The 27,866-nt window shown below is 39.5% G+C and overlaps 1 protein-coding gene across 1 annotated transcript in view; it reads left to right on the top strand.

Annotated features, from left to right (window-relative positions):
• The first annotated feature begins 587 nt into the window (after window positions 1-587).
• The window catches only part of DBX2 (developing brain homeobox 2), a 42,286-nt gene continuing 15,007 nt past the window's right edge, over window positions 588-27,866 (top strand). The window contains exons 1-2 of the mRNA XM_019653062.1: window positions 588-1,169; window positions 15,267-15,362. Of these exons, the coding sequence (XP_019508607.1) occupies window positions 749-1,169; window positions 15,267-15,362 (517 nt within the window). The 5' untranslated portion in view covers window positions 588-748. The remainder of the gene's footprint in view (window positions 1,170-15,266; window positions 15,363-27,866) is intronic.

Below are 27,866 nucleotides of genomic sequence, written 5' to 3'. Positions count from 1 at the left end.
CCAAAACACAACCAGCCCACTCATTAAAGGTTAACTTTTCATCTGGACGACCACAACAATCTCAGCAACACTGGTGACTCTCTGAGAACTTGCAGCCCTTGCAGACACTAACTACTGAGTCCTCTTCCCCTGGATGCCAGCTGGTTACTGAAGAAGTCACATCAGCACTGGAGAGCCAGGGGTCCTCTAACAGGTGGAACACAGAGCGCTCTCCCGAAGCGAGTGCCTCCTGCCCTCAGCGCGCTCCTCGCCGGCGTCTAGGCGGCCTCGCGCCCCGGGGGCTACGCGGGCTCCAGCGCGAGGGCCGCGGCCCAGCCGGGCGGCTGAGAGGGGGACCAGCGTCGCCTCCACGCCCGCCTCCTCCCGCTGCGCGTTCCCTCCCCTTGCCAAAGCTCGGACTCCCGGGGCTGCCCTTATTGTTGGCTGCGTCTGTCACTTTGTGGGCTGGGTGACATGAATGGATGAGCTGGACACACCTTCCAGCCTTCTAGAAAAAAAAAAAAAAGTCCGGATCTGCATAGAGAGCGGGAGGGACGCTCCGGGTGCCCCAGGAGCCTATGCCGCGCGCGGGCCAGAGAAGAAGCCCAGCTTCCCCCTCCCACATTCACTCCTCCCATCCTTTAAAAAAACGCCCGACCCAAATAAATAATACCGTTCCAAGCCGGCCGGCGTCCTCGGTGCCCGCTCCTCCTTTCCCCGGGCGCGCGAGGCAGAGGCGGGCGAGCGGCCGGCCGCGGGGCGCCGCACCATGCTCCCCAGCGCCGTGGCGGCCCACGCCGGCGCGTACTGGGACGTGGTGGCTTCCTCCGCGCTCCTCAACTTCCCCGCCGCGCCGGGATTCGGCAACCTGGGCAAGAGTTTCCTGATCGAGAACTTGCTGCGCGCTGGGGGCGCCCCGCCGCCCGGGCTGCAGCCGCCCGCGCCCCACGGCCCGGCGGCCGCCTTAGCCACCGCCACGGTCGCCGCCACCGCGGGCGCGCGGGTTCGGCCCCTGCCCGCCAGCCCCGTTCCCCTGAAGCTGTGCCCTGCGGCCGAGCAAGTCAGCCCCGGCGGGGCGCCCTACGGCACGCGGTGGGCTTTCCAAGTGCTCAGCCCCTCGGCGGACGGCGTGAGGCTGCCAGGCCGGGCTCCGGGGGACCGAGACTGTACCTTCCAGCCTTCTGCCCCAGGTGAGCCAGCTCTCTCCTCCCCAGCCGCGTCCAGTGCAACCTGGCCCGAGATCTGGGCGCGCTGGCGAGGCGCACCGCACGGAGGGCGCTCGGGCTTCAGGGAGCTGAAATCCCTGAAATCTCTGGTCTGGAACCTTCTTCCTGGAACATCTAGAGCTTTAGTGGAGGTGCCACTTTGGGGGTAAGGAGGGTACCACCATTGACTGTGATTCCCCCCTCAACCCCCCCATCCCATCCCATTCGCTTCTTCTCTGTTTCCTTCTGTCAACAATTGGTAGGGCTACCTGCGTTTCCAGGCCTTTCTAAAACCATGAAAGCACCTCGTTGTTCGCAGGCAAGGTCAGCCCCAGTTCGTAGATCTCTGGGCTCGCTGGACCAAGATCACGGGATTTCCCAAGTGCAGTGTTACTGTCCCAACTCCCTGGAAAGTTCTTGGCAAGGAGAGCTTCGCACAGTCCGCTTTGGGGGCTTTTGTCTCTTAAACTGTTGGTGACGGTCGGGGCCCTTCAAGAACGCTCGCAAAGGTGTTTGGAAGGAGAGTTGGGCAAAGTTTTGGCTTTCTCCACCCTCACATTTTGGATCATTAAGGGGCAAGGAAATCAAGGCCGACTTTTTCTTCGTGCTGAGTCGAAACAGCTGAATCGGCACCTGGAGTAGGAAGCTCACCAACCAGTAAATGGGAATTTACCAAAAGAAGGGCAGTTTTAGTTTGTTTTAATTCCCGTGTAAAAAAAGTGGTATGAGTGGAGAGAAGCAGATAGTTTAGTCAAATTTTAAAGATTATGGAGGGGCTACTGAAATTGGCAGTAAAAAAGGGAAAAGCCTTTAGAGACTCAGAAACTGAGATGGAGTTGGATTATTTTTTTTTTGTCTGCGTCCTTAGAAGATCTTAATTCATTCTTTTAATCCCGATGGGTTTGTCCAGAATGACTAATAGACGCTTTTTCAGCAAATTCCATTGTCCCAGTAAACTGCCGGATCAAATTTATTGCTAATGGCTTTATAGAATTTAACATGTTTAGAACCTGTCCTGGTCTTTCAGTTTTAAATGGTTACTAACAGAATGGAACAAATATAATTATATGAGCACCGATCGCACTCACATAGTGTAAAACCTAAATTCTAGGAAGCCTTTTTGCACCCTGGGAGAGGAACAAATATAGTTAAGAAAAAGTTTATGTGCCTAGGAAATATGGGCCACTCTGTTCTTTTTGAAGTAGTAGGAAAATTAGAAACATACAAAGCAGGTTTACATAGACAAGAGTTAATAAATAATTAGTGCTGTCTCATAAAAATAACATTTTAAAGAAAAGTTAGTGATTTGCATAACTTTTAATGCATTGTGTTCATAGAAGTTATTTTTCAAGGATTCTTATATTGCTCCTGATCATGATTGGTTATTCACCAATGGAAAGTTACATAATTTAAACTTTGTAGATTTTACAGATTCAATTTAAATAAACCAAATGCTAATCAAATGCAGATATTTCAATAACTCTGAAAAATAATTTCAGATACCTATTCATTTCATTCAAAATATTGCAGTTAATTGAGTAAAGGGTTTCCTAACTACACTTTAAAAATTTTTTCACAACATATTCATTCTTGTACACTTAGGAAAGCGTCAAAATGCAAAAAGAATTTTTTGGAATAATTAGAGTATAAGAGTTTATATTTCCCTTTGAAGTATTCTAATATAACTTAAGCATATATTTCTCCTAATATTTTATCCAGTCATCATTGAAGAGTTGATGTTCTCCTAGGTTAATTTTCATTTGAAGAAATAACCTTTTATTTCAAAATATCATTCTTGTAAAGAATGCATTTAATTTTTGGAAGTAGAAAAATATCGTTAGAAAATTAAAGCCCCGTAAATTTGTGCCCACAAATATACTGTTTAAAACCAACATTTACATTAATTTATTTTCATATTTTGACAAAGAATGTAGTCTTATGAACATTGTCCAGTTTTATTTAAATGACAGATTCTTGCCTTAGCAAACGTTATAGGAACTTTATACTGTGTAGACTTACAAAGTTATAATGAATGCTGACAATGTTAGCTATCCCATGAAAATTAGATGGGGATGAAATAGTGATTGTGTTCTGTAGAGTATAAAGGACATAGAAAAGCTACTGTTTTCAGAAGATAGCAGTATTTCTTTTTTTTTAAATTACAATTTATAGGAATGACAATGGTTAGTAAAGTTACATAGGTTCCAAGTATACAATTCTGTAATACATCATCTATATATCACATTGTGTGTTCACCACCCAGAGTCTGTTCTTCTTCCATCACCATGTATTTGAACCCTTTTACCCTCATTTACCACCCCCGCTCCGCCTTACATATTTTGGAAATGGCAGTGAACAATCAGTTCTGATCCTTTAGATACTAACTTTGGAGCGGATCAAAAAATGCGATTTTTAATCATTTCAGCATATTGACTGCCCACTTTCCCCCCTCAACCTTAACTTATTGATTGTATCAGTCTAAATGCTGAATAAGAAAACCCAGAGTTCTTTTTAAGTGCATTGGTGAAATACAGCACCACTAGGGGATGCATTTCTGCTTCATTATTTTTGTTACCCACTATTACTTGTACAATATGTTTCATTCTTTCAGCAAATGCTTATTGAGAATCTTTCATGTGTCAGGCTCTGTGCTAGGTCATTGGGATCGCCAATGAACAAATCAGATAACTGTCTCTTCCCCGTAGGGCTTACATTGTGTGTTCTGTACTGCTTTATGGTTTACCAAGCATTTTTAAAATTGTTAGTGGCTTTAATCCTCATAATAGGCCAATCTTTTCTATAATGATTATTTCACTTCCTAATTTTGTTTTTGCGTGAAGTATCAGTTTAAACATCTGTGAACTTGTGAAAGAGACAAAAATTGCCCCAAATCTTCGTATTCCTTAGTCTTTCATTGAATATGAGAAACAAATGAGGGATAATGGGATAAGCAATTACATGTATCACAATAATAAATCAGATTGTGATTTTGTATTTGAGCCTATAAAGGAAATTGGCCTTCCCCTTTTTCTTGCTGTGTGTCTGAAAGGTGGTGACAGTTAAACAGTAACACAGATTTATTTACAGGTCATAGATGAAAGTATAGCTGTCAGTGCTTTGTCCCTGAAAATTGGCAAGTATTTGAGTATTTAGCGTATGAAAAGGAACACTCCATAGTAGTTCTATGTTGCCAAGTTTTTAAATATAGAGTAGTTTAAAAACTTTAAAACTGAAAGAGCATTCCTCAATTGAAAGGGTCACATTTAGTGCAATAGTAGGTAGTAAGAAGGTTCACCTCCAGGGGTTGTATCTGAAAAAAATGAAGTCTTAGATCTGTTATAGTTTATTAGTGGAAACCAGGAGGTTTTACAAGTAAATCCTTAGCATTGGATTCTTCCCCAGAAGTGTATTAATATCATTATTTGGCAAATATTGTGCTAGATTAAAATATCCATGTTTTTGTATATAAAAGAGGGTCTTGAAATTTAAAAAGCTAAAAAATTTTGATTTCTTTTGGGTATGACATCAGTTATCTTCAAAATAAGTGTAACAAATAGCCTTGCTTTTTAATAACATTTGTTATTTCAAACATTTTAGAAAAAGTTTAACATAATTTCCTGAATATAATTTATTGATTATTAAATCTGATGCTGCCTATCAAAAGATTAAAAAGCGAATGTTTATTCTGGATAGGTGAATTGAACTGTTCTTTTTTTAAAGCAGTTTTGTCGAGTAAGTTAAACTGTATAATATGGAAACGGAACTAGATCCATAGCATTTTTTCTGGCACCCTATTAGGATTGTTTCTTACCATTATTACTTAATGTGCACTCTAGTTTTCTTGTCCACTTGCCAGTCCCAGTCCCTGTTTACCTATTAATGCTTGATTCTTAAACTTATGTTTTCGGCTGCAATTGGTAGTTTTTCCCACTTTCACTGAGATACACTGAAAGTATGAAATAAAGTAGCTTCTTATAACATTTTAGGCACTTAGGAGAAAGGAGAAGATGGATCTGGGCTCCACGTGGGGATTCCAGTTCAAACAAGACCTTGTGATATGATTTATTAAGCCAGAGTCTGTCACTTACTTTTGCTGACTCTATGCTCTAGATTTGTTGTGGCAAATTAAAATCACAGAGTCTTGAACATTGATGCAGCTGACCCAGAACCAGGATAAAGAGAATGGGGAATCCAGAAGAGATTAATGACGGGGCCCATTCAAGTGGCTCCTTGCTCAGGCCATCACCCCAACCATCCTTTGGTGGAATTTGTAGAGAATACCACGTACCACGTTCTAACGACATCTGATTATTTTTTGTGTCTGCTTAACAAATCTTTAGATTTATATTAACATATTATTAGCTTTTATATAGTTCATGAGGAATCAGCTCTGAACAAATTGTGATATGGTCCCCAAATTAATAGACTTCTTCGGGTTCAAGGAGAACTTCTTGCAGTGAAGAGAATCAGTAAAGCTAATAGACAGTCTCCTTACTTCTGGCACTGATTGAGTAAGCCACATTCCTTACAAAATATTACCTGAGTTGAAACTACAACAGGATAGCAAGTAGCAAGTTATGCACATTTAATTTGCCTCTGACTAGCACCTAGCCCCCTCCCAAACTCTAACATGCTTCTCTACTTCACTTTAACAATAAGGAACCTCAGTCTGCTAACATGTATTGAAGCTGTTGAGGTTTAATAGTAAAACAGGAGTAAACTCAGCAGGCAAATAGGAACATTTTAGAAGTTTCCTCTTAACTCTTACTGACTTTAGGAATTTGAGGATTATTTTAAGAATGCTTAGAAAATTGTGTATGAATTTATGGAGAAATAAATGTGGGATTCTCAGAGTTGAAGATGACATGCAGGAAGCCAGAGGGCACCATACGTTATGGGCAATTTGAAAGGATTAACAGTGAGTTTATCCACATTTGTTGGCGATAAACGTGGCTCAGGTGTTGGAACCAGAGCTGTGCATCAGACTCCGTTGTATTCCTCTTTGAGTGTGCCAGCTCCTTCCTGTTCTTGTGCCCAGGAGAAAAAAGTCTCTTTGCTGTAAGAAGACATCTTATGGTTAGACTTGCTGCTGAGCAGTAATAGAAATGGTAGCGACTTGTAAGTAAGGAAGCAACATAGGTAATAGATGTGTTCATAAAATACTTTGAGATTATTTGCTATGAAAGTTTTTGCAGATGTGAAATGTTATCATCTTTAAAATATGTACACAAATGTGTCTTATGTTAGGGTGAGGTGGGTGTACATACTTCATAAACTTCTCCCTCAACCTGCTTTCCATCACCCTATTTCTGTTGTTGATATTGTCCATACTTTAGAAGCCATCTTGTTATATCTTTGAAGGGGACTTGATTTGTAACTCTTAATATAGTGTTTGTCCACTTAATCTTGATCCAATTAATCCACTTAACAGAGAGTCTAAAAGATTTTTCTTAATTACCGTGATTTTTTTTTCATAGTAAAGGTACACAATTTTTAAATCAGTTAAGTAACTTTAAGTTTTCATTCAAATATACCTGGCATTTGTCAGGAATAAAAAGGCAACACTTGTAAAAAGATACAATATGATTTTTATCTAGGAATGCTTGTTAGAATCCCTATTTAAGACTTCATTAGATCATGCTTCTATTTTGTACTCTCTTAGTAAAAAATTGGATTTTTCCCTTAACATATAACATGCTTACCAGACCCTTGTATATTTTATTCCAAAATATTTTATTTTACTTTCAGTAATGTTTCCACTTTTAATGAAATCTCTCCCTTTCATTCTTTTTAGCCTCCAGTCAGTACTTGATTTGGCAATGCTGAGCATGCATCACTTTACGTCAAGTTACATTACTGATTTCATTTTTAATAGCATTATTTATTTTGTCAACCAGCTGTTAGTTAGGAATATTTCAGGGGCACATTTCTGTGAGTTATGTGAACAGTAAACTTATGGTACTAAAATTATCTCTGAAGTCAAAGATCAAAAAGCCTCCATAAGTTTTTAGACTCTTGTTGCAGAACCAAAGCATCCAAGAAAAGGAAAGAAAAAGAATTTTCAAGTCTTGTCCTATGTATTGCTGAATATTTAATTACCTTCTTGTGTATTAATAGTCCAAAGATGAACTAGGTTTTTCACTTTCCTTTCGCATGTTCAGGCACCATACCATAACAACGTTAATTTTATTAATTCTAAGTGACCATCAGAAATAGAATATATAGCATATACATTTCTACCTGTCCTCTTGAGAGGACCCAAAATGTCTTGCTCTTTAAAATTTTAAATCTCTTAACACTTCTTAAAATATGTGAAGGAGCTAGTAAGCTATTCTTCAAGAAGATTTATGCCCATTAAAAGAATAAAAATCATGATTGCTGGCAAGCTTTTTAATAGACTAACCTAGGGCTGAATTGAGTTTAGGTGTTTTGAACCAATTCTATAGTTATATTGGGTCTGAAACCAAAAATCAGTCTGATTCTTTAAAGAAGGACCAGAGTCACTCTTATTTGCTTACATATTTTCTATAGGTGCTTTTGCACTACAAATTGAAGAGTTGCAACAAAGAACATATGGTTTGCAAAGCCTAATGTATTTACTGTCAGACCCTTATGGTAAAAGTTTGGCAACATTTTGTCCAAAGCATAAATGGCAAATTGGGTAAATTTCAAAAATATGGTGTGGTTTTCTGAGCTGGTTTTAGCAGTGCTTGTAATATATATATATATATATATATATATAATTTTTTTAAAAGATTTTATTGGGGAATTAGGGAAGGGGAACAGTGTTGGGGAATCGGGGAAGGGGAATAGACAAGTTGCCATCCTTTTGTTCTTCAGTCTAGTTGTGGAGGACACCACTTCACTGGCCCATGTTGGTATTGTCATTGTGCTCTTCCTGGGTGAGGCAGTCTCTCACCAGCCATTGGATGGCCACTCACAGCCTCTCAAAGTGGCTCATGAAAGCTCACGCCCACTGCTGGCCAGCCCCACTACAGCCTATACCGTTGCCTGCAACTCATGGCAGCCCTGCTCCAGGTTGAGCGGCTGTTCACCATCTTAGCTGTAGAGGGCACAGCGTCACTAGCCCTCATGTGGGGTCCGAACCGGGGCCCTGCTGCTCAGAGCTGGTGCCCCAAGCCAACTCTTAACCCATGTGCCACTCGGCAGGCCCGTGCTTATAATCTTCTTGAGCCTCTGTTTCCTCATTTCAAAATGAGATGTTAGGATCAGCATTTGACTTTCAAACACCTAGCTCAAAAGCCCATTGATAACATACAGGGAAAGATGTGAAGGACTTCTTCCCATCATTCCACCATAAGTAAAATATTGGTAAAAGAGGTATTGCTGTGTAAGAAACCATCTCAAAACTTAGAGGCTTAAACAAACAATTTATTATTTTTTCTCTCGTTTTTGTGGGTTGGGCTCAACTGGGTGGTTCTCACTTGGAATCTCATTGCAGTTAGATGTCAGCTGAGGCTACAGTCATCTGAAGGCTCAGCTGGGCTGAATTTCCATGATGGCTACTCACGGCTGCCAGTGATGCCAGCTGTTGACTGGTTGCTCAAGTAGAGCTGTTCCAACAGCTACACTTGGACTTTCCAAGTGTTTTGAGCTTCTTATAGCATGGCACCTGGGTTCTGAAAGTGAGATTTCTAAGAGCAAACATTCCAAGAAACCCAGGCAGTAACTGAAGGCTTCTTATGACCTAGCTTTGGAAGTTCCAGAATTTTATATTCCTTGGCCAAGCAAGGCAGCAAAACCACCCAAAATATAAGAGAATGGGAAATAGAACACCACCTCTCCGTGGGAGGAGCACAAATAATTTGCAGCCATTTAATATCTGCCAGGGTGAAATCAGCATAGCCATCTTCAGACACGGTTCCTGCCAGGTCTGTCTCCTGCTGTAGTAGACCAATGAAGGAATTAATCACGGAGAGTGGCATAGCCGGGATCTCACAGAGCCTTCATTAAGGCTCTAAGTGTGGAGAGCTATGGGTACTCTTCTGTTACTGTATTCTTTATCAGCTTCATAAAAAAAAAAGAGAGAAAAGGAGTTCCTCAAATTTAGCTCATTTTTTTCAGAGCTATTTAATGGAGACTTCTTGAAAGGAGAGGCAGCAGAGGTAATGACCACCTTTGATTATTGCAATGAGCTAGGGCTCCATGGCTTGGGAAGAAACCAGACCCTACCCACCTGTTGGTGTTGTAAGGACATAGGAGAAGATGCTAGTGGGAGTGTCCAAATAAATGATTATCATTATCTTATTGCTACAGCATGTTATCACTGCTGTAGGATCCTTCCATTTAGTCTCCCCCTGCCCCCCCCCACCTCCCCTTATTCCACTACGTCTCATCCACTACTGCCAAGTGAAATTTTCTAAAATACAGCTTTCGTTATATCGCCGAGCTACTCGGGAAAACCATAATTATCCCTATTTGGCTATCAGATCAAATAAAAATATTTAGTTTGTCCTTTAAGACAGTCATTTCAACAGCTGCCTTTAGCTCCTCCAACCACATTGCTTAATGTTCACTCCCTTGGCCTTGTCCTAGCAGTGAGGGTGGTCTCCTAACCTGCCCCATGTGTCACCACCGTCCTTGTCCTTGCTTTTTGTTCATGTCACCTTTCCTTCCTGGAATGCCTTCTTTCCTTTTGCCATTCCAAATACCATCCAAATCAAGGTCCAGTTTAAGATGTTTTTCCTGCTTAAAACATTCTTTGACAAAACCTTCCTATCAATATTCTTTTTTTCCCCCCCTTGCCTCTGTGTGTATGTCAGTGGAAGTTGGACCATGCTGCTGCTTTTTATAGGTTGTCTTTTTTTTTTTGAGTTGATCTCAAATTATATAATAATGGGAAGAGTAAAGGCTACACGTCAGGCATTGTTTTGTGTTCTTTTCAGTGGTCTCATCCTGACTATAATAATTACCTGTGCAGCTTTTGAAAAAATGCTATGCTAGGGGACCCATTCCTAGCAAGCCTGATTTAACCCAATTGGTGAGGGGCCTGGGCATCTGTATCCTTGAAAAGCACTCTGTGTAATTCTAATGTGAATTAAGGTTGAGGACAACTAGTTAGGGAAACACACAGTATGAATTGTTTCAGATCTCATCTCCTTCTTGGGGAATGCCTCATATTTAACAGAATGACATTACATTTGGAGTACGGAGAAATGTAAATTTCATGTTTTTGATCAGCAGATTCAAAATCTGTAAGTTAAAGAACATTTAAAAATAGAAATTCTTCCGGGGTGGGGAAACTATCATTTTTCAACTTTTTAGTCTGAACACAGTGCATTATGTGGCACTTGATAGATATGAATACATATTATTTGCAATGAATTAAAAGACAGGATCAAATAAGTAGACACTGCATGTGATTTATCTTCTCCTGAGCTATATCAGAACATTAAGACCTTTGTTTTTCTGTCTCTGAAATACTCCAGGCAAGAAACCAAAATAAAACAAAACAAAAACAAAAAACTGATTTCTGTTGCTTTCTGATAGGCAGAAAGGTAAAGGATGAGTTTACTTGATCTTCCTTGCGATTTAAGGCAAGTTTGCATGTGGATCACATAAATGAATTCTTTCCAGGTGTGTGATAAAATAAATAGTACATCATTAGATAACTGATATTTCTTAGGTCTTACTACTCAAGGTAGATGGTTGCCATTCATCATAGTTTCATTTTTGGGTCCATTCTACTCCAGATAGTCTGTTCAACTATATATTATTTTGGGTTCAGAAATTTAGATTGCTTTATTCCCATTGCCCATGTACTGAGCACTTAAAGGAGGTCATTAAAATCATCCCTTTGAAATGATTTAATTCCCTGTTATTCTTCCCCAGAGGTATTTTTGACCCTGTGTGATACCTTAGTAAGACATTTTAGAACCCTTTCTCATTTCTCCTCATCCTTTTTAAAATGTCTGCCCAAATGGCATGGCATTGCAGTGGGCTCCTGAAATTTAGTAAAAGATTTTATTAGTGGTCTTAAGTATTCTTTCTTTGAAATGTCAGCTCAAGTCAGTACCATAATTTGCAATGACAATAAAAAGAATAGGGCTTCACCCCATTTAGATACCCATTGTTCTTCATCAGTAAAGAAGAATGAAAATAACAAAAAAATTTTTTTAAATTTGTTGCTTGCTTTCTACACAACAGAACTTTGAAAATAATGTCTCTGTAGCTTGGCTTGTAACTGTCCGTGGCTGTGGGATACTTATAACACAGAGCCATCTAGTTGGTTAAGTTAAAAAAAAAAATCAGGCCAGTTCATCATTAAGTTGTCTCTAATTTTCCATCTTAACATTCAAAATAATTAATAGAGATTTTGATTTTGTGTCTTCAGAAAGGTCAGAACATCTGATTAAGAAGTGAAAAGTTCATCAAGTTTTTTGTGAATAAGTGATTTTAGTCATTTGGATTCAGACAGTTTAATTCCAAAAATGTTAAGTCATTTGTTTATAACTTGTAACAGTTTCCCACAGAAACTGGAAGTCAGATTTGTTGGCAGGGCACAACATTTGGAGTATCCTGGTGTTGTGCTAAGAGAACCTGATAGTGCGCATTTTTTCCATAGGAAAGCCCATTTGTTTTTCTCTATGGAAAGCTTGGAAGATGACACATCTCCATTTTCTGGGCTCCAGTTCTCAGTGAATAAGAATCTGGCAGTCTCTGTGCAGAAAATCCTTATCCCTCATGGCTAATAACTAAATATTATGCTAAAATATTGATGTTCCTGTTGTCGTTTTTTGAAAAAAAAATGGCTGAAAACAGTCATCATCACGTTCCAGATACATGCCCATTTAAGGCTGAATGTTAATGAATAAATGAGATAGTATGTGTTAAATTTGTAGCCAGTCCAGTGTCTAGTATATAGTAGACACTCTTTAAATATTATTATTATAAGGATCGTTCAGTAAGCCTACAATGAATTGTAGCCTACAATGAATATCATGATAAATGATAAAGTGACTACATCTACAATGCATTGATGAGCTTTGAGATGCATATCATCTGGGATGAAATTGCCTTGTTTTCTGCCCTTTTTAGAACATCTTCAAAGTAGTTCTTAATGGCTTACAAAAGTTTTAACACATCTGTCAACTTGTCACTTGGGTTTTTTTTAATCACACTTGAGTCCTTTTTTGCTCATTGCTTTAAAAAAAGTGTGTGGTTTACAAATATTTTAAATTGTAATATATATTTTTCAATGCATTGCCTTGTTTTAAATCGTTATTTCCTAACCCCATTCAATACGCCTGCAATCACATGCTCAGCTGGATTAGCAATTGACTTATGTCAAAGTAGGAGCATGTAAAAAAAATGGAGCACTTAATTGAGATTTCACAGTGATTTCCACATAAACCAGTTTAAACAAGGTGTATTTATGTGTAGAAATCAGGACTTGACTAATCCCCTATGTAAATAAATATATGTGTGTTAAAGAGTTGATTTAAAATGGTGAAGAAATTTTGCACAATAGAACTTTAAGTCTGGTCAAGACACATGCGGTTATTTAGCCACTAGAGTTGTTGCTATAGATAGCATGTCATTTTGATTACAGCTTCTATTATATTAAGATAGGGTAATGTACAACAATATAAAAAAACTGTTCAAGTACAACTCTTTTTTTCTGGCTAAATGTAACACTAAGATAATATATCTCAGAACCTCATTTATCACAAGTAAATTTAATTGATCTCTTTTCTCAAATGAACCACACATTTTTTTTTTACCCCTTATTTTTCCATTTTTGGGGCCCTAGGGTTAGACTGAGAAACATCATGGCTAGAGTAATAAAATTTGTAACTGGTACATATCCTGCATCATTATTTTAATAATATCATTAGTAGACTTATTTTCTACACTTTATATTGAGCAAAAATATTCCTTTTCTGTTTGTGTTTCCAGCTATCATGGTAAGTGTGTAATTGTATGTATGTAAATGCAACATTGCTGAGTTTTTTTCTTTTATCTCAATTTAAAAACTGCCAAATAGCGCAATGGCCATAACTTAATTATCAATGGAGTGTTTATTTTGGAGATGAAATAATTTAGTTAACAGAAATGCTTGAGAATAAACATAATGAGGCAACTTTTATACATAGAAATGCATTTCCATTTTTCAAAGTAATTCATATATCCATAAAAATAATGGAAAATGTAACTCTGTCTAAATAATGCCATACACTTGAAATATAATTTAAGATGTTAAATTCAAATGAAGTGACTTATCATTTCTATGATGGTTTTATAGTCAATTTAAGAACAACTTACAACAATGAAATTTTTTTTTAAGTTTTATGGAACCTTTTGAACACTGAAGTGGGTCTTTTTTTCATACTTTGCTTAGTTGCCATATTTTCAAAATAGCATTAAGACAAACATTTTATTATTGGAATATCCAGATGTGTAAAAAATCATTAATATTGACCACTTTCCATTATATTAGAGAGAAAAACCCTGGATTTATGATTAAGTTACAACTTAAAAGCATTAAGAGCCCTGAGACTATAAAAGTCTTGTGGGAAATACACTTATCTGGATGTATACTTCAAAGGCATTGGTGAAAATGAACCCATGCTCATCAATTGGTTAACGTATGAGTTTGAAATTACTGTGTTGTTATAAAAGGTGTGTATGTGCATCAAAATAATTTTCACTATGTGTAATTAAGAAGAGCAAAGAAACGAAAAAAAAAGAGCAAAGAAAAGAGTTGCCATCGAGTATGTAAAGTGAATAATAAAAACATTTATTTTGAAGTCATGTTCTAGATTTCAAGGTCATCTGTTACAGAAGATACTGTATTTCAGGGTGAGTCGGGAGCAGAGAAGGGGTTAATTTCCTGATCCTCATTCTTTACCTAAGATGATCAGAAGTTTCCTGCGTCTTAGATTTGCAGATCATTCATTCATTTTTTGAAAATGTATTGACTATTTAGAATGTGCCAGTCACTCTGCTGGGTATGCCCTAGTAAAAGGAAGTTGCCCACCTTCAGGAAATCTTACCCACATTTATATTGTATTAAGCCTCATTATACTAAAGGATACAGTGAATTTAAGGTACTTAACCAAAGGCTGGCCTATAGTAAGTGCTCAATAAAGAAGAGCTATTAATGTTCTGTGACACCCTTTATAGCGATTTCTCATCTATTGAGGAGCAGAGTTTAAAATTTATTTACCAGAGTAATGATAACCAGCCCATGTGTATGTATTAGACATGTTAGAAGCAGCGTAGTTTAATAAAATGAGCAGAACAGAATTATATGACAACTCCCTATATTATAAACATAAATGCTTTCAGGTTAAATAGATTCCTCTTGAGATAAAATGTTATTACTCTTCTCAAATACTTTAAAATGTATAAACATGATCAGAAAAACCACTTTTTGTTTGGAAAAAATTGGGGAATTGTTCAGTAACTTAACTGTTATAAACTTATAAATCCAACTAACTATGTATTTAAAAGAACTTTCTAAAATTAAACAGATTAATATAAATAAAATCTTTAAAAAATTAAACTTAAGCACTTAACATTCAAATTATTTCTTGGTATTATATCTAGAGCTGTGCTATTCAATATGACAGCCCCTAGCCACATGAGTCTATTTAAACCTAAAATAATTTTAAGAATTCAGTTACCTAGTCATCCTAGCTATATTTCAGGTGCTCTGTAGCCGTATGTGACAGATAGATACCATATGGGACAGTGTAGATAAGGGAATTTCCATCATCACAGATAGTTCTCTTGGATAGTGTTGCTCTAGGATATTTTAAATAAAGGAATATTTGATGTTTGTTATTTGTAATTATGACCACACAGAAAATGAACTATTACATTTGGTTTTGATCATTTGAGTCTCTCCACCTCATCTTCTAAATATTGATTAAATTATTTGGCAAGCTCTTTGACAGATAAATGCTACTTTTAAATGACTTTAATTTCAGTAAAAGTAACAACTAAGTAAAGACTCAGAAAATGAAGTGCTTTTACTCAATGACTTTTGGGAAACTGGAATTTTGAATATTGTCTAAAAGAAATGGCTAATCAATGAGATCAATGCTTTCTCTGCAGCACCTTCCAAACCATTTTTCCTGAGTGCCCCGCCATTCTACTCGGCCTGCTGCGGTGGGTCCTGCCGGCGCCCTGCATCCCCCACTGCTTTTCCAAGTAAGTTTTTATGCTTCATCAGCAATGCCTCAGTTATTCTGTAAACCAAAGCAGCAGGATTTAATGTGCTCTGGAAAACTAATTGGTAATGCAATGGCAAGGAGCTAATGCCTCACTAAAAATCACAGCGATCCTATTCAGGAGGTTTCCAGAGATTTATCAAACCTCAGCACACTGAGCAATTGTGAGCGGTTTCCAATGGCATTGAAACCCAGGGCTGACACACCAAGGAAAGCGACTTGTTTTCCATGTGATATAAAAGATTTCAGAGGGACCAGTTTGGCTCTTTCTAAAATGTGTGGCAGTACCCATTTAAAGAAGAAAAAAAGGAAGGCTAAGAAATTATGCTGTGTAAAATTTCCATTCAGCTTAAAGTGTGACACAGAAAGTCACTAGGTGTCCGTAGAAAATAATTTAAAATCGTCAAGATTGTAAAAACAGATAAATGCCTCTTCTTTGTGATCTTGAAGAAAACCAGAAAAGCATCGTAGGAAATATTTGCAAGAGAACCTTCCTTCAGACATTGCAAAACTGGAACAGTGTCGGGGGTAGAGTGAGAAAGACAATTTTCAAATACTTGTAGAGCATGTATGCACACAGACCCGTAAATAAAAAATGTCTCACTGAAAGTAAGTGACGTTCACCTTGGTCTGGAGATTTCTAGGACAGAGAAGAATCTGCAGGCAGAGAATGTGAGTTTATGATAAAGAAGTCTGGGGATGAGTGCCTCTAATTCAGCTGCCCAGGAGAAAACGTGGATTCAGGTTAACAGCTCTGTCAGGTGAAAAGTTACGTAGGAGCTGAGTCAGACTAAAGGCAGAGCTCTAGCGCGGTTGGGTTCAGAAGGCGGCTGCCCCTCTGTGTGTGTGTTTCATGAATGTTTCAGAAGAGCAGTTGCTCAGCAGAATGATTCCTGACAAGTGAGGCAGCAAATGCTGGCCGTTTAATGAGCTGCAAGCTTCTGAGCATCTCTTTAGGGGGCAGATACTTTCCCACAGAGCACTTTACATGGCTGGGACCCAGCCACAATGGGTGACAGATCCGTGACCAATCGTCACTTTCACTTGACTCATCCACACGCGACCTCACCACGATTTTTCACTGTGCGGATGAACTTTAGGAACCATTTCACATGGAAAAGGCTTGGGCAAGGGTCAGTTGCCCTTTTGTATGGCCATAAAGCAAGGCTCTGTGTGCCAGGCTTTTCTGCTGTCTCACATTCCAAGTGAATTTCTGGACACCATTTAAAGCACTTGACTGAAAAATAAAGCAGTGAATGAAACTGACTTTTATAGACTCATTCTAGCTCATCTTCCCATATAACCCTGTCCACCTGAAAAGGGATTTAGTGGAGGAGCTGAATGTATATAGGACTTGCTGAATACATAAGGGCCCATTATCCACTGTGGGGATTGTTTATTAACCAGGACTGATACACTACTATTTTGGAAGTGACCTATTAATTGTCCATTTAACTAGAATGTATTGATTCAAATAGAAAAATAGAAACCATGACTAAACCTTTTACTCGCTCCTTCAAGGTGGTCTCCCAGGAGGGCAACTGAAAACTGTTGTGCAAATTGAGGAGACATTTATCATCTTATATGAGAGTCTTAGGAAAAGGCCTCTGGAGTAGAGACTTAAAAACCGAAATACCTGACCCTGTAGCATAGTGGCAACCCTGTGGAATTAAATCTTTAGAGTTGTATTCCAGAGGTGGAGATTTAAAAAGATCCCACACCTAGCTTCAGTTATTTCACCTTGATGTAATTAATCCTAGTCTTCTACTTTAGAAAACCTCTGGCAATGGAGTTTAGGTAAGTGTAAATGGACAAAAAAATACCAGGTAACGACAGGTGGATGTTTGTGAATGTGCGCGTGTTCATTTTCTAGTGCTGCTTTAATAAGTGTCTCCAAGCCGTGATAGTGCATTAATGCCCAGGCCAGTTTAATAAATAGAGCACATAAAAATAATTCTGAAGACATTTCCGAGATAACTTCATCTTCATAATTGCTTACAAATTTACTTTCTGCAGTCTCACTTTCCTGCATTTGCTTCTCAGCCCTTCCTACTTCATGCTTTTGGCGTATGTGATGGTGTCGATCCCTGGAGGTTTATCTTTATATTTAATAAAGCACACGAGGGGTGAAATCAGCACAGCTCGGATCAAGGATAGAGAATGCTGCAGTGGGTTTTTTTTCATTTCTAAAGTTGGCACTTCAAAACAGTTTAGAGATGCCACAAGTTTTTGAAATAAACTTTGGTGTCTCATTCGTTATAAATCTGAAATGAATTTATTCTTTTGTTGTTTATAATGCTCATTGTGTTGGCAGCAAATAATGAAGTGGTGGATTTATACTATCAATAAAAGCATTTTACATAAATAACCATGAGGCCAAGGAACAGTTAATAAGGCTTATATCTGCACAGTAATCATTTTTATTTAAGGCATTTACTAGAGTTTCTTTTTTCTTCTCTTTCTAATAACAAGAACGATTTTTATGCCCAAACATTTAAGTGTTTTTTTTCCATTGTACAAAAGAAGGAAAATGAACTGTTTAAGTAATGTTGTATTAAGTTTCAGCTTGGACAGCCAAAATTAAGGTTTATACTAAAACTTTTAATAAGCGATGAAATCAATGGCTCTCATTATTGTTTCACAATATTGACTTCGCTGTTTCTGAAAGTGTAGGATCCGATCAACGTGTCCATAACGTGCAAGTGAAATATCATTTTGACTCTTTTAACATGATTCACTTGTTTAAAATTGATTTAGTTTTCCTTGTTAACTTTCAGATTTATGATCGACTTGTTGCAATGTGGAAACGATCATTCATCCAGTGCCCTTCTCACATATAATGAATAGTTTAATAGGCTATTTAAGCACAACCCTTAGAGTGGGGAAAAATTAAAAGGCAGTGGTAAAAGTTCTCCCCTCCCTCAAAGCAGTGAGGAAAATCTTTGATATTACATCCATACGGGTTTTTTTTTTTTCAAAATAACACGTTTCTCATCTAAAAGGAAATGGAAAGTTGTGGAATTTATGCAGAGAATGACCTTAAAAGAACAACCTAAAAAAGTATAGGAGTCTTAATTATGTAGAATAGCTAATTGAATTCATCAGGTAATTATTTCGTTTTTGTCTTTGAGTACCCAACTTGAAGTTGACCTTTTGAGAATTTTGTGTATTGAAAGACAAAGTTTAATTAGGGAGCAGGATTATAAAAAGAGGAGCAGGGAAATATTCTGGGATAAACTGCTCAGCCTTTTTCTTGGGAGATGATCCTATATTCTCCATTTTGAGATCATTTTACTGTCTTCCCTTCTTTGTTAAATCCTAAAAGAACATAATGTATTCTCCAAATTTAAATTTAGGATTTTGTTGAAGGCAGCAGGAAAGGGACATTATTGTTATTGTGCATGGAGGTTGGCCCTGTGCGTTCATGTCAGAGGGGCAATGCTCTGATAGCATTTTTGCCACCTGACCTGGCTGTGCTCTCAGCTGGATTGGTAAATGGACTGAGGAAATTGACCAAGACCTGTGGAAGTCCGTAAAAACCTGCATAAAAGCTTCTTTCATAAGGATTTCTCTTTAGCACTCTGTTATCTCCAGAGGATGCAGAATTATGTTGTGATGGAGAAAGAAGCCTAATTATGTTGCCAAAAACATAATCGAGTTTGTACAATAAGTTGAATATAGATTTTGACTTCTCAATAGTGAAGGGAGGGCTGCTCCATAGATAAATGACACTCGTTCAACCAGGAAGAATGTTTAAAGGAGTGAGAGACTCAAAGACAATAGATTTTCCAGGTTGATGGCTCTATTCAGCAGTTCTACAGAGGTAGTGAAAGTATATGAGTAACGTTCCTGCAATGGAGTTCCCTGCCTCCCCTCATGTTCATAAGTAGTAGGGGTGGAGGGTGGGGATATGGGGTACTTGTCTGTAGCCCTTCCTGAACATAACATGCACTTTCATAGGACAGCTGACAAAGTCCTGATTTTAGATTCCCCCCAAACAAGTGCACAAGTACAGAACAGGGAAGGGAGAGAACTGGATAAATAGAATAAAGTAGGAAAGGGTTGTACTGTTAGCTCGGTATGTGTCTACAGAATGAGGTAAGGATATTGGATTGTGCTTTTAGAAATAGAATGTCCAGAACAAGGGAGGTAATAGTCCTGTTGGAGTCTGTAATGGTCAGACTGCCTATACCTGTTCAGTTCTTGAGGAGGCCCACTTTAAAAGGCATGCTGAACAAATTTGCATATAAAAACCATGTCAGGAGGTAGCCAGCAACAAAAATGATGAAGGGCCAGGATTTGGGGGGGAGGGGGAGCAATTGAACATGTTTGGCTTGAAGAAGAGATATAATTGGGAGAACAGGACAGTTCCCTTCAAATTAGGTATACTGTATTCAGTATAGATACAAAGGATAGAATGGGTGCCAATGAGTGAAGTTTATTGGAAATTGAATTTGGGCTTACTATAACGGAAAAGGTTTTTAGCATATCAAACTGTATGATAATAAAATATTATTATAGAGCATCCCCAAATACTAGATTATATAGATTGGAAGGTAGACTTCTAGTTTAAATAGGGTGGGCCAGGCACATGCTGTATGTTCTCTCTCCAAACCTCAAATCCACAGGAATTGCATAAAACACACACACACACACACACATACACATGCACACGCACACATGTGCACCCCAATTGAAAATAAGAAGGTCAAAGAAGCTCTTCACAGGAGAAAAATTGAGAAATCCCTGAAAGTGAGGAGATAGGAAGTTATAGTTGTTTGAGTGTGGTTGCAGAAAAAGATGAGCCCTCGGACAAGAGCCAAGCCTGAGGAACGCTGACGCCAAGCACGAGAGACGCAGACTCATGGTTTGAACTAACTTCCGTTTGAGGAGATAGATAGTGGAGGCTGATGGCATCTTAGTTGGCCAGGTGGAGAGGCCTGGATTAAGCAAATGATCTCCTGTCTCTTCTAGCTTTGAGAAGCTACTTTTGAATCTGTATAAAAGGATGAAAGAATGCTCCTGAAAGGTTTCTTGGTAATCTCTGACTTGAGCTATCCTAAAATAACCTTCTTTATTTATTTTATTTAGTAAAAGCCTTGTGAAACCTAGCTTGTGTAAACTGAGAAAACCTGAAACAACATAGCTTATTAGGAGTGGCCATCGGATAGCACTCTTTGGGTCGCTGTCATTCCCAAAGTAGCCCAGATTTGGAGCAAAGGAGAGCAGGAAACAGCAAGGTCAGTGCCCTATCAGGGTCCGGGAGCTTACAATGGACCAAAGGCAGTGGTAGGCATGAACGGTCCAAAACTCTTCACAGGGCTTCCTGAAGCAGTAAGGCGAAAGGCTATAAGACAAAGGAAAGGAACCCAAATGGGATCAATCATCCAGAGATGCCACTGAGTCACGGTGCGTCTAACCATCACAGAGTCCTAGCACACTGTTTCTGGGGACTGGACTCTTGGTTTGCAGGGGTAACACGATAGGGCAGAGCTGCCGCTCTTTGCGCTCAGGCTGATGTCTAGGAGGTGACTAGATAGGCCCCCCTTTGTTCTCTAGGGCTTGCTGGCTGTTATAAATAGCAATGCCCTGTCTTCAGAGATAAGACTGGTTTTCTGGAGGTCAAGGAAAAGGGGGAGACAGAGGCTTCCACTGGTTTATCTAATGCTGTGTTTCTCTATTGCTCCCTACCTTCCCCTCCCCACCCCAACAATATCATTCACACACGCCCCCATTTGCAGTGCCCTCACTCAGCCCATTACACATGGGGATTCCTTGGAGGATGGTTCTTGGGGACCATCTCAGGATCCAGGGACTCATGCCTTTGAAAACTTCTCCATCCTAGGTTATTCTGCCATTTTAATACGACTGTCCCCACCTTCTGACCTCTTTCCCTGCCCACTCACAACTTTGACAATCTTTGGTATAATTTTAAAGAGCATTGATTGGCCTCACTCTGCTTTGATATGTGACCTCAGTTACACAACTTTACTTTCTGGAGCCTCTGTTTAGTCCTATGGGAAATGGGGATGACACACTCTACCTCTGGGGATTATTGTAAAGATTATATCGCATGCTGTGTGTGGTTGGCACGTACATCAGCATATGCGTATGTTGAGCTTCAAATATGTAAGTAAGCCACATTATATAATAATAACAATAATAATAATAATAATAATAATAATAATAATATCATCTCCAAATTGGTAGAGCCTGTAGCGCCTTGATTTGGTGGCCCTGGCTTTTAAAGCCTCTTTTCTACTACATGACTTAAACTCTGTATCTGTTTATTTTTGTATTATTCATTTATTTATTTTTTTAATCACTTGGAAGTTTCTGTACAAGTCAGACATTTGTCATGAATTTAGGAATAGTCAGAGGTATTTATTGCTTATAACTTTGCAGTAGCTCCTGAGCGATTTTTGAGTCACCAACAAATTTTTGAGGTCCATGTTTGTTTTTCAGGCATAAATTTGAGCACGTAGTCCTAGGTTTAGAAAGTATGGAAATGGGGTAGTTTCATCAGTGTGGCTTATGGTTAGATCCAGAGATAGCCCCTAAAAGACTCATGGGTGAGACGTGGAAAAAAGCATCAGTGGTGGAAGCAGCACCTTGTAGGAACCCAAGGCACATCACTTTATGAAAACAAGCATGATTTGTGTACTGAGGGCAGCACTGAGAAACCAGGCAGCTATCAAAGAAAAGAAGAATGTAATGTTCTTTTATCGTTGCAAGATTTTTGCTTGTTCATTGGTTGAATCCGTGTTTGTGATAGGGCACTGAAACCTGAGGGCCAGACCCAGGGGTTGACCCTTTGACCTTCACAACCACTCCAGGTCTCTCTTTCAGACACTGATGTCTGGTTTGGGTCCATGACCCCCAAAATGTTAGTATTTACCACACTAGTGAGAATAATTTATTTGTAGATTCCCTTGGTGGATCTCTTCTCTCTCTTTACTTAAAAATAGTTCATTAGGAAAACCTATGCATTTCTATGAAAAGTTTTAGGGGCATTTAAATGTGCTACCCCACTGTTTTATTTAAACATGAAGGGGCTAAAATGGGTAGAATCATGACTTCTACTTATAAAACCTCTACTTGGAAAAAAATATATGTAGATTTTTATTTTTAAAAACTAGTCTCATAGGTCCATAAACTTGTTTTTCATTTCTATATAGATATAGAAAGTTATATTAACTCGGAAAATATTGGACTTTTAAAAATGCTAAGTTGGTCAGGTCCTCCTTGAAAGGCTTGCCTCTGTGCCAGGCTATAACCTAAACTAGTTTCAGTCACCCCTGGCCCTAATGCACCTTCCCAGTTTCTCTCCTGTGTTCTTTCCATTCATACCCTCCAATCTGGAAATACCAAGCTGTGTGAGAGTCCTAGAGCCACCGTGTTTCGCACTTGTTCTCAGCCTGAACTTGCATGTGCAAATGTTAATCCCTTTGCTCTGCCCGCCCTTGTCTAGTTTGCCCCCAGGAGGACTTGCTGCTCTAGCTGCTCTTCTCTTTCACCACTTACTCTGTTGGCCTCCACTATTAAGTGGCTTCTTATCTGGTGCTCCAGATGCTTTCTCTGCTGTGATCTGCAGGTAGTCATCTCACTGTGCTATGGCTGTCTATGCTCTTCTGGGACCTCTCCTTACTAACTGTGAGCACTTGAAGGGTGGATTGGATTCATCTTCAGGTGTCACACAGCAACAACTCAGTCCCTCTGCCAGATTAGTCCCCAAAAACGTTGCTACAACGTTTGCTTGCTTTTCTTAGAAACTAGACCTAGACTTAAAACCTGTAGTGGAAATGAATTATTTGTCCATAACTTTGCATTACTAAATTATTTTGGTGTTTATTTTTGACTTTCGATCTTCTTTCTCCAACTTTTACTTAGTTGCAAGCATAGTATGTATCTTGCATGTCATATGTATTATAGTGTATTTTCTTTGCTGCTGCCTGATCTTCACAGTCTTCATCTTCAATGGTTCTCCAAAATTTCAATGAGTAGATATAGCATAATGTAACTTAACTTTTGGATATTTTGGTTTCTTCCCCTAAGTGTTAATACATGAATACATATGGCAGTCATAATGGTAGATGTGATTTATTTATAAACTAAGGATGCCATAATCAAAATACCAAGTGAGAAGGGCACAGTGGAATTTGAGGACACAGTTACCAGGCTCTATAGGAGGTGCCATGGGGTCCAGGCTCACAGACGGGGTGCAGGACGGGGTGCAGAAGCCCGTCGTCACAGATTCAGTTCAGGCTGTGTTTGTAGATGTTTCGTCCCTCCCATTTTTGACCTGTCAGGCCCAAGTAAAGAAGCAGTGTGGACAGTGAAGGAGCCAAGGATCTGGATTCAGAAAGCCTTGCTACCAGCCGAGCTCAGTGCCCTGTGTTTAGCTTTGGACCTTATCCACTCTCAGCACGCCCTCATCTGTACAGAGGATGTCTATGGCATATCATTCTGACAAGAATCAAATGAAACCCAGTAAGGGGAAGGAAAATAGGTTTGTGGGATCTTTACTGTGGGCTTGGCACTGAAATTTTCTTGGGCTATTTCATCCAATCCTTATAGCAACCCTGTAAGATAAGCTGGAAGAGATGAACTTGCTCCAAGTCACACTGATAAGGGCTGGGATCCCAGCCCAGTTCCTCCATACTCCAAACTAGGGGGCGCTTCCTAGAGAAACGGCATCCCACTAGATAAATCTGTGCTCTGAAATAATGCAAATTGCCAGTTCCAAGTTCTCTATACCAAGGAAAGTTCAAGAAGAAAAGCATTTAGAAAAAGATGAACAGATTGAGATATTTAGAATTTTTTTTGTTATTATTGACCAATATTGGGTACTACGTAAATCTCTGGTAAAGAAATATTAAATCCAGTGTCAAAACCTGACTTCAAGATATGACCTTGGCATGAGACAGGCAAAAAAGCTGGCTCTGTAAATGAAGAATTAACTAAGATCCTATGAGAGGATGAATGGATAGGGCATCGATAAAAGCAGACCTTTGTAAAGAATTGGGCATGATTACATTCCAGGGGCTTTTCTAAGGAGATGCAAATATTATAGAGCTGGAAGGAAAGAGGGAGGAGCCAGTGGCTCTACTTGCATTTTGAGGATGAACTAGGATAAGATGTAACCCAGGGCTGAGGGACTAGCTGGGAGATGTCTGCAGTATTTTAGATAAACAAGAAAGGAAGCTATCATATTACAGAAGTAGAATTAACAAGATTTATCCATTTATTGACATTCTCCTTCTGAAATACAAATTGGATTGTGTCAGTATTGTGTAGGGTTAGAAACCTTTGTTTTGGAATCAGTCTTTCTGGATTTGAAACCCTAGCCACACAGACTTGACAAAGTTTCTTTCTTTCTTTCTTCTTTTTTTTTTTTTTTAGATTTTTTTTACTGGGGAATTGGGGAAGGGGAACAGTGTTGGGGAATTGGGGAAGGGAAACAGCCAAGTTGTTGTCCTTCAGTCTTAGTTGTGGAGGGCTCAGCTAGCTCAGCTCTAAGTCCAGTCACCATCCGGTTGCCCGTTGGCAGCTCATGGCTGCTCAGCTCAAGGTGCTGTGCGCAATCTTAGTTGCGGTGGGCATTGCCCACCATCCTATGTGGGAGTTGAACCAGCAACCTTGTTGTTAGNCTCAAGAGTTTGAGCTCTGAGCAACAGCGGTTCGAGTCCCGGCCCAAGCTGAGCTGCCGCTGAGCTGCCAACAGGTGGCTGGATGGCTCAGCTAAAAAACAAAAAAAGTGTTCCCAACTGCATTGGCAATGGTATTTGTTATTTTGTAATTTGAATTTTCCTAATTACCAGAACTTGAGTATCTTTTAACCATGTTACTAGCTACTGTATTTTGCCGTATATAATGTGCTCCCGCGTATAATGTGCACCCATGTTTTTAACCCAAAATTTCAGGGAAACGGAATTAGTACTGTCCATGTATAATGCACATCCTTATTTTCCCCCTCACAAATTTGGGCAGAAAAGTGCTCATTATACATGGCAAATATGTATTATATATTATATATATTTATGTATAATAGCACATCTTTATCCATTCCTCTATCAATGGACACCTAGGTTGCTCAGATCTTGGCTATTGTCAGTAATGCAATGAACATAGATGTGCATGTATCTTTTTTAATTAGTGGTTTCATTTCTTTGGATAAATACCCAGAAGTGGAATTGCTGGGTCATATGGTATCTCTATTTTTAATTTTTTGAAGAACCTCCAATACTGTTTTTCCATAGTGGCTGCACCAATTTACATTCACACCTACAGTGCATGAAGGTTCCCTTTTCTTGACAGCCTCGTCAACACTTATTTGTTGACTTTTTAATAATGGCCATTCTTACAGGTGTGAGGTGATAGCTCATTGTGATGTTGATTTGTATTAAACATTAGTGATATTGACCATCTTTTCATGTCTATTGGCCATCTGTATGTCCTCTTTGGAGAAATGTCTATTCAGGTCCTCTGCTCATTTTTTTAATCAAATTGTTTTTTTCATGTTGAGTTGTAGGAGTTCCTTATATATTTTGGATATTAACCCCTTATTGGACATATCATTTACAAATACCTTCTCCCAATGCCATTCTTCTCAGAACAAGTACAACTAGCCCTAAAATTTATATGGAACTGCAAAAGATGTCAAAGAGCCAAAACAATCTTGAGAAAGATGAACAAAGTTAGAAGTATCATATGCCTTGATTTCAAACTATACTACAATGCTNCCCATCGGCAGCTCATGGCCTCTAAGCTCAAGGTGCTGTATTCAGTCTTAGCTGTGAGTGGGTGTAGCCACCATCCCATGTGGAAGTCGAACCAGCAGCCTTACTAAGAGTGCATGCCCTCATACAGAAACAACCTGAAACTAATAATAAAAAAAATTAAAAAATTAAAAAATAGAGTGCATGCCCTGTCCACTGAGCTATCCAAGCAGCAGCTCAGCTCAAGGTGCCAAGTTCAGTCTTAGTTGTGGGTGGGCATAGCCCACCATCGAACAGGCAATCTTGTTGTTACACCAGCTGAGCCATCCTGCTGCCTGTTGGCAGCTCAGTGACAGCTTAGCTCGGGCACAGTGTCGCTGGCCCATGTGGGAATCAAACCGGCAGCCCTGTTGCCTAGAGCTCATGGTCTTAAGCCAACTCTTAACCAGCTGAGCCACTTGGCCGGCTCCTCCTCCACATTTTCTAGATGAGGAGATGTAGAGAAGGAAACACAAGCCCAATCTTACGTAGTGAAGCTGCTTTGGAGCTGGGCGCCCACCCTGGGCAACCTGATTTCTCCCTGACCTGGAGCCACCAGGTACAGTTGTGCAGGGCACTAGGCTAAGGGGGATGGCAGAGACCGAAATGCCCCAGGTACTCTGCTTGCCAAGCTGGCTTTCCTGGTGCAAGGCTACATCCACCTGGATTTTTTTAATTAGCATAAAGGCATTGAAGGGCTAGCTGAAGCTCTATGTTAACCACCATACGCTGTTTTTCCCTCAGTACAAATGACCTGGTTTCTAACTGTGGATTTTATTGAAACCAGCTATTTTTGAATGAAACTCTTGCTTCCTTTCCCTAGGGAAGTGATTTGTTTCCTCCCAACTTTTTTTAGTGATAGGAAGCAGTATGTGGTGTGGTGTAAGGTAACTGGCCTAGATCACCCCATCTGTGCTTTCCTCATTGGGTGGTAATTAATGAGTCCACACCCTTAATTGACTGCTCTGTACCTCAGTTTTTCACTTAAAAAACAGGGACACATACAGGAATTCTATGTCACAGAGCAATTTTAGGTATATGACAGATAAATCAGTAGCTGTATCTTGATGGTCTAGCGTATGCAAGACACTGTGCTAGGTAGGCAGTAAGAGGGAAGGTTGATAAGCACTGCTTAAGATACACCCCTTGCACCCCAAGAATTTATACAACCAACTGGGAAAACAAAGCAGAGGCCGATGAACAGTTAGATAACAATATAAGACAATCATATAGGAGAAATCACCTAGTGGGTTAGATACACTGCCAAATAAAGGAACTAGATCAGTGATCCTCAGTTATGTGTCTCTGGAGCCTCACGTTAATTCTCATTGCTGGAAAGGACAGCCATGTGACTGGTCCCCATCCCCGTAGGGAGCCTCGTGATGGAACTGTCTGATCCTCAGAGGAATTGTGGGCCTGAGTGAGGACCACATGGTGGCTTGGTAGGCCTGGCCTACCAAGGTATGGATAAGAAAGTCCAGAATCAGAGGGGATAAAATGTGCACGTTTGGGAGGTCAGGGTTGGGGGAGGCTCTGATAGAGTAGGACCTTGAAGTAGGTATTAAAATATGGAAAGTGGCCAGATTTGGTTTGATAGTACTGTGAGAAAGTGTGAAAATCTCTGATAGCACATATGATCTTAAAAATTGACTTGGGCCGGCCGAATGGCTCAGTTGGTTAAGAATGCGCTCAAGAGTGCGAGCTCTGAGCAACAGCGGTTCGATTCC

This window comes from Hipposideros armiger, unplaced genomic scaffold (genome assembly GCF_001890085.2).
Source record: "Hipposideros armiger isolate ML-2016 unplaced genomic scaffold, ASM189008v1 scaffold_194, whole genome shotgun sequence".
Classification (NCBI taxonomy): domain Eukaryota; kingdom Metazoa; phylum Chordata; class Mammalia; order Chiroptera; family Hipposideridae; genus Hipposideros; species Hipposideros armiger.
This window is presented reverse-complemented; position numbering and strand designations above follow the sequence as displayed.